We start from the raw sequence: 6,872 nt of genomic DNA on the forward strand, positions 1-6,872 counted from the left end.
GCTCACCCTGTGGTGGGGATTTGAACCGCTGACCTTCTGATTAGCAAGCCCTAGGCTCTGGTTTAACCCACAGCACCACCCGCGTGGTATTTGAAGACTATTTTTGTTTGCCAATAAAGGCATGGTTTCATTGAGACAAGGGAGGAAAAGAGCCCATCGCTCACCATGCATTTCACTGATTTTAACATGTTATGTATCAACAAAGAATGTTCTCTACTCATTTATATCAGTTTCACCGTGCACAATGATTCAGTCTTTAAATTGCTCATCTTCAAAACCACCAAGCAGTGCAGATTATTTGTATTACCCATTTGGAGAGAGGAAAAGCAGCAGCTCACAGGGAGCTGACAAAGGCCACCAACTAACTTCAGGGCTGAGCAGAGATTTTGAACCGACCTTCTCTGTGGCCCAAGCCTAGATCTGAACCACACTTACACAATGGGGCTTTACTCCCTAGCAAGTGTGCACGGGACTGCAGTCCAAATTGCATAATGAAGCAGCAGAATATGGAGCATGGGACAGAATAGTGGAATGCCAGTGAACTGTACAGTTTTGTCATCCTAGGCAAAACTCATCCTTCCCTCTTCTACGCAAACATGCCTTCAAACCTAAATTCTGGCTACATTAAAAAAAAGAAAGGATCTGTTACAGCTTCCACCATCCTGACTTTCCCCCTCAAAGGAGTTTGTTTTTTTTAAGGATGAGTGTCTACCCAATGAGAGCAAAGAAGCATGTTTGAGGGATTGTCAAACGATGAGATTCCACTAGTTGCCTTCTGTTTTTATTTTCTTTTTCTCCGGCTGGCATTCCTCAGCCTTGCTGGAAGCTGGTGATTCTGGTGCTTTGGGAGCACTGGCGTGGTGTGCCCCCAAAGTGTTTGGAGCATTGTGCAGCGGCGGTGGCGATGATGATGATGGGAGCAGTACAGAGGTGCTTGGGGAGGAATGCGGAGGCTGCCCTTGGGATGTGGAGGGCACTGGAGGAGGTGGCGCCCTAGTGGCAAACAACCGTGCCAGATTCTCCAAGGCAGCTGTTTGCCTGTCCATGGCATCTGCAATCCGCCTGGTTGACGTCTCCATAAGAGTGATGAGTTTGTCCATGTTTTTTGTGGCCTGGCCCACGTGGCTTGCGAGGATGGTCAACTCCTCCTTGCGGGCGTTGCTCTCCCTGGCCTGCGCAAGCTCAGACGTCTCCCTGTGCCTCGAGTGCAAATCGGACAGGGCACACACTAGCCTGTCGCCCACTTGCGATATGGCGTCCACGAGGTCCGAGGCAGCGTCGGGTTGCTTCCTCTGTTTCCTGCTCCAGTGGTTGCTTGCTCTGTCAGTGTCAGCCAGGGGCCCCCTGGGGAAGGAGCTGGATGGGCCTGCAATGGAAGACAGCAGGAGTTAACAAAGCAGTGGCTTTCTGCAGGTGGCCAGCAGCACACCAGATGCCAAAGGAAGTTAAAACAGCAGCAGCAGCCTACTTAAAAGCAGAGGGGAACCTGTGGCCTTGCAGTTGCTGTTGGGCCTACAAAACCCATCATCACTGGGAGCTATAGCCCCAGGAACATCTGGATGGCTCTAGGTTCTCCACGCCCAACTTAAAGCTTAATTTCAGCCAGTGTTCACTAGGGCTTAGCTCTGGAGCATGCCCAACAATGCTAAGGAGACAACCTCTGACACTTGTGTGGACTCCACCCCCCCTCACTAAGTAGCTATGGCCAACCCTCATACATCTGGGATTACAGCAGGGATGGGTAACCTGTTGGACTATAACTCCCATTATCCATCACTATTGGGCTATGGTGGCTGGGACTTATTGGCATTGTGGAATCTGCCATCTGGAGGACCACAGGTTTCCAATCCCTAGATTACAGGGACAGGCTTCTAGTTTATAAGTGGAGTCCTCTCAGCACATCTCAGGGGTTTGTTTGTTTTTTAAAAAATAAATCAAGCTCAGCCCAAACCACCAACTTAACGTAACCCACCTAGGTGACATTGCTCAACAGCAATGATCTTTGAAACAGGAGTTTAATTTTCAAAATTCACCTGAATTGACAGCCGAATGGCTCTCTCCTCTAGCACTGGGGAAATGGGGCAAAGCCTCATCATCTGCCAGGATGTCGTCTTCTCCGTGCTGCTCCCATTCATCACCTGGAGATTGGGCATTCACAGGGTCGGAATCCATCCGCGGGTCTTGAAAATAGCCATTTGAGTCATCCGCAGGGTCTGGGATGGAGGCTTCGTCGTCATCGGAAACAAGGACGACACTTAGTTTTTCATTTTTCTCCTGCTCCAGCCCCAGCTTTTGTGCCTCTCGATTCCTCCGATCTATGGAGAGGGAGACTTTGGACACCACCAGGCCTTTGTGCATGCACAGGAAACTATTCAAGGAATCATAGAATGGCAGGGCACGTTGGCCACTCACAGAGGAGTTGTTTCCACAAACAATGGCCTTGTATCCTCGCCGAAGCTCTTTGGCACGCAAACGGCACTGCTTCATATCCCTGTCATAGCCGTATTCCCGCATCCGATCAGAGATCCACTCATACTGAGCCTCGTTGCGAAAATTGGTGGCCAGCGAGGCTTGGACTTGGTCATCGCCCCAGATCTCAATGAAGGTCCGGATTTCTTCATCAGGCCAGTAGGGGTTGCGGTGGCGGATGCTCTTTCTAGGAGCAAACGGCTGGATGTTCATATTTTCCCTTGGCAGTTGTTGTTGGTCACGAAGCAATGACTTGGCACCTGCAGACAAGGTACGTTTTGCTGATATGTAATACCTAGAGCGGAGATTGTTCAGCTCCTGCAAGTTGTTCTTCAGATTCTTTAAGAGGTCATCATTACCAGCCATTATTTTCTTTCTGCCTCTGCTGCCAAAAGAGAACCCACACCAGTTAAAACCTCACAGGCACAGCATAGGTTCTTTTCCCTTTAATTGGTTTTCTGACCTTTAGAGAGTTATTTGGCAAGTGGTCCCGATCACGTAAACTATCAATTTAGTTTAGCATAGGAACACAAACGTGCCGTTTTCCCAGTTACAACAGGTCCCTTTTAGGAGGATGTACATACCTCTATTGCTGAACTGTTTCTTTATATGTTATGTTGTTTATATGTTCTCCTCCCCAAGGAGAAATACAGGTGTTTCGGGAAATGATTTTAGGCTACAGTTCTATACCTACTTACTTGGAAACATAATTTATGTATGTGAGGCTTGTTTCCAAACAAAAACATAGAGAGGATTGCAAACATATATGGAGGAGGCCATCAATAGCTACTAGACTCATTGGCTATGCTCTACTTCCACAGTTGGATGCAGCATGCTTCTGAATTGCTGGGACTCACCAAGTGAGGGGAGTGCTTGTAAATTTCACATAGACATTTGGTCAGCCACTGTGAAAACAGGATGCAAGACTAAATGAAACTCTGGCCTGATCTAGCAGGGATTTTCTCATGTTCTAATTTGTCTGACATGGACAGACACCTCCAGGCCATAGCAGCAGGTACCTGGGTTTTTGAACTGACATGGGGTCAGTAGAACAGCCACACAAATTTAGATCCTGGACTTATCTGGGAGACGGGGCTATTTAGAGAAGCACGGGGTTTGTGAATGATGCAATTAATGTTTTTCCTTCTGCACACCTGACGTGTTTCGGTTTTGCTCTACCAAAAAAGTCTGCCTGCAGGTCCAGCGTCTGCTGCACCACTGCATGGGGTTAGCCCCATCACATACTTGTATTTTAGCAACGTGTGGCAGCCACAGGTGACCAGGAATTCCATGCAGGCAAACAAGGGGGGCTGGTGGAAGAGGAAAGGATTTATTCAGTCCACTTCCTTTATGTGCAAGTCACAAAGAGAGGGGTGCCCTTTTCTCTTCAACTATCATAGAAATACAGACAGCTGCCAAAGGAGGGGTGGATTGCTCCATCACTCCCCTGCCAGACTATTTGGTAGATATTTTTTTTTACTAGCCAGCCAAAAGGCTAGGTGATGGAAGATGAGGCTTCCTCTTTTGATAGGTCAACACGGAGACTCAGCAGGCTAGTATAATTTTTTTGCAGCCTATATTAATTTTATGGACTTCAAAGTCTACAGCCGCATTCTGTGTTGCTTTACTCAGAAGTAAATCTCGGCAAGTTCAATGGCACTTACTTGAAGCAAACCTGCATATGATGTGGGCCTTGTTTAAACAACATCTCACTTTATTTGGGAGTAAACATTTGCACCACACAGAAGACTTTCTGAGCTTTAGGTTGTGATTTTAAACACAAATTTGGAAAGCAAGTGCCAGTCAGGTAATTGAGATGTACTTCCAAGTAAGCAATTCAGCACAAAACAAAAGCATACAAATGTTTCATTTCCCGGTCAGGGATCACTCAGCTATGTCAGCAGAACATAAAAGCAAGACATTAGCTAATGCAGACACTTAAGAAGATGACAAATAAGCCTCACTATTAGCCAAGAGTCTCTGTAGGGATAACAGAGTAGGGCACATCTAGTGGTCTGTTCTTATGGGGTGGGCAAACTGGGTCTAGGATGTACAGACAACAGGGAGGGAAAATCACATGGTGAAATGCTCCTTCCTTCAAAAACCTTCCAGGCCTATAGAAAACTAGTTGCAAGAAGGCTTAAATAGACTTCTCTTTTATTGATGGGCATTCAATTATGCCAGCCTCCATCTGCATCTTGAGGTGGTACAGCCCAGACACAGGTTTACCTGCATCTGAGCCGTACCACTTGAAGCCAGAGGGTGGCTCGCATAACTGAATGACTGTCTATATTAGTAAAATACAGTCATACCTCGGGTTGCAAACGTGATCCGTGCGGGAGGCACGTTCACAACCTGCAGCGTTCGCAACCCGCAGCACCGCTTCTGCGCATGATGCGATTTGGCGCTTCTGCGCATGATGTCATTTTGTGCTTCTGCGTATGCGCGAGCGCCGAAACCCAAAAACACGCAACCCACAGCATTCGTAACCCAAGGTATGACTGTAATAGTAACAGAGAATTAGGCCTATCTAGCTAGAATGACCCAGGAATGAACAGGTCTCCAGTGCAGGCAGCTGATATATGACAGATTGGGCATGCAAAAATCATTGGAAAGCTCCCTTCTTGAACTCACACCTTGAGGGTGAATTTACAGCTTTCCAGAAATACTTCTGCAAAACAAAACCCCCACCAGGCATAGCTAGCTGTCTAGCCAGCAAAGATGCTACCTATACTTGCTCCGGCTTCCCACATTTAAGTTGAGCCATCTACACAGTTACTTCCACCTGCAGTACTCCAGGTCTCTCTCCCCCCACCCCCCCCCAGCTCTGGCATTTCTAACAGAGTCTTTGGGTTTGCAGATCAGTAACAACAGACTCTAAGAAGAAGCTGGAATAAATCCATGGGGTTTCCTCCCCAAATCCATTTATAAGAAACCCTCCTCCCTCCAAAAAACCACAATCCCTTTTAAGCTAAGCAGGAGATGCAAAAGGAGGAACTTTAAATCTGGAGTTGTGTTTTGTTTTTTTTAAGTATTGGAAAACAACAACTCTGGGGTGCAGCATTTAACTCTTCCTGGTGTCTGATCCTGCCCCTCCTCCAAGCGAAAGACCTCCCCTCCCTCACCCACTTTCAGGGACACCCAGGGGTGCTCTCCAGCGTTTCGGTGCCGGCCAGGGGTTTCCCAAAGCATCCCGACCCTCCCAGTCGCCTTCCCCAAAAGCTCAGCCGCTCCCCTAACCCACAGTCGCACACTTACTTGCAAGTTCCCGGCTCGCTCGTGGGCATGAAGGCCGGCTGCGATTGGTTCCCCCGCGTGACGGGCGCGGCGCCGGCCCAACCAGAGGCGGCCTTGGGGAGGCAGGACGAAGCAGAGGAAGAAGGCGGGGAGCCAGCGCTCAATCGGGGAGGCGGGGAGGGGCAAGAGTCAAGCCCGTGATTGACGTGCGGAGCCTCGAATCAGAGGGCGGACAATGGGGAAAGGGAGGGGGAAAGGGAACTAAGGCGGTTGTAGGAAAAAATAAAAATAAAAAGTAATCGCAAAAGAAGAGAAGCCGCAAATAGGAGGAAATGCATTTAACGTTGGTTGAGGAGGGGAATCTGCGATCACAAATGTTGCAAAAGCAATAAATGGATAAGCAAGAACAAAAGCAGAGGCTGAAATGGATATAAAACAATATTAAAAAAAAAAATCACCTTGCAAACTCAGTGAAGCATTTGGAGCCGGGCTGGCGGGGCGGAGGGCGCAGCAAACTTCAAGAAGGAGCAGCAGAGGTGGCCGGAAAGCGGAGCTGCACAAGTTTGATCGTCCCCGGGCAGGCAGGCAGGCAGCGCTTGCAATTCAAATAAACTTTCCCTTCCCACCATGCTGAGAGAGGCCCATGTGACCATCGGCAGCCAGACCTCCGGCCGCCCGAGGGGTGGGGCTCCGGCGGCGCTTTCGGCCGCGCGGCGAGGGTCATTTGGAAGTTAATCCCCTTGTCGTGGCTTTGTTCCGGCGGTGCTGGCTCTGCTGGCGAAAGGCGGCTCCGGGTTGCCAGAGCGGGGAGGGTGCTCAGCTCCCCCCCCCCATAAGTCTTTTGCAAACAGCCAGCGTTTGCAAAAAAAAAAAAAAAAAAGCAAATGCATCTTCTCATCCACATGCACAAACATTCCCCCCGGGAAGGAAGCGTCAGGTTCCCCAGCATGGTCCTAGAACACGCCCTACTCTTAAAAACAAACAAACACCACCTTGTTTAATTCGGAGGCGATTTACTCTCGGGATTGCAGCGTTGTCTACTCAGACGGACGCCCTATTGAATTCAATGGAGCTTCCTCCTAGGGTGGTGTGGTGCTGTGCGTTTTGAAGCAAGTCTTCAAAAGCTCTCCAGAAATTTAGGGCGCCCCATCGTACCCCACCAAGGA

At 48.8% G+C, this 6,872-nt stretch overlaps 1 protein-coding gene across 3 annotated transcripts; it reads right to left on the reverse strand.

The window, feature by feature from the left end:
• Positions 1-204: 204 nt before the first annotated feature.
• On the reverse strand, positions 205-6,463 carry LOC117048911. Of its 3 annotated transcripts, none has more exons than XM_033153358.1 (3): positions 6,165-6,463; positions 2,034-2,854; positions 205-1,366 (listed from the first exon to the last, which is right to left on the reverse strand). In XM_033153358.1, exons 2-3 carry the CDS (start codon positions 2,833-2,835, stop codon positions 765-767), a joined length of 1,404 nt encoding a protein of 467 aa, XP_033009249.1. In that variant the 5' UTR covers positions 2,836-2,854; positions 6,165-6,463; the 3' UTR covers positions 205-764. The 3 variants fall into 3 exon arrangements, with proteins under 3 accessions (XP_033009249.1, XP_033009250.1, XP_033009248.1); XM_033153359.1 differs by lacking the exon at positions 6,165-6,463 and adding an exon at positions 5,728-5,948 and having other exon boundaries at positions 2,097-2,854; XM_033153357.1 differs by lacking the exon at positions 6,165-6,463 and adding an exon at positions 5,728-5,948.
• Between the last annotated feature and the right edge of the window lie 409 nt (positions 6,464-6,872).

Source organism: Lacerta agilis, chromosome 6, assembly GCF_009819535.1.
Source record: "Lacerta agilis isolate rLacAgi1 chromosome 6, rLacAgi1.pri, whole genome shotgun sequence".
In the NCBI taxonomy this organism is placed as follows: Eukaryota; Metazoa; Chordata; class Lepidosauria; order Squamata; family Lacertidae; genus Lacerta; species Lacerta agilis.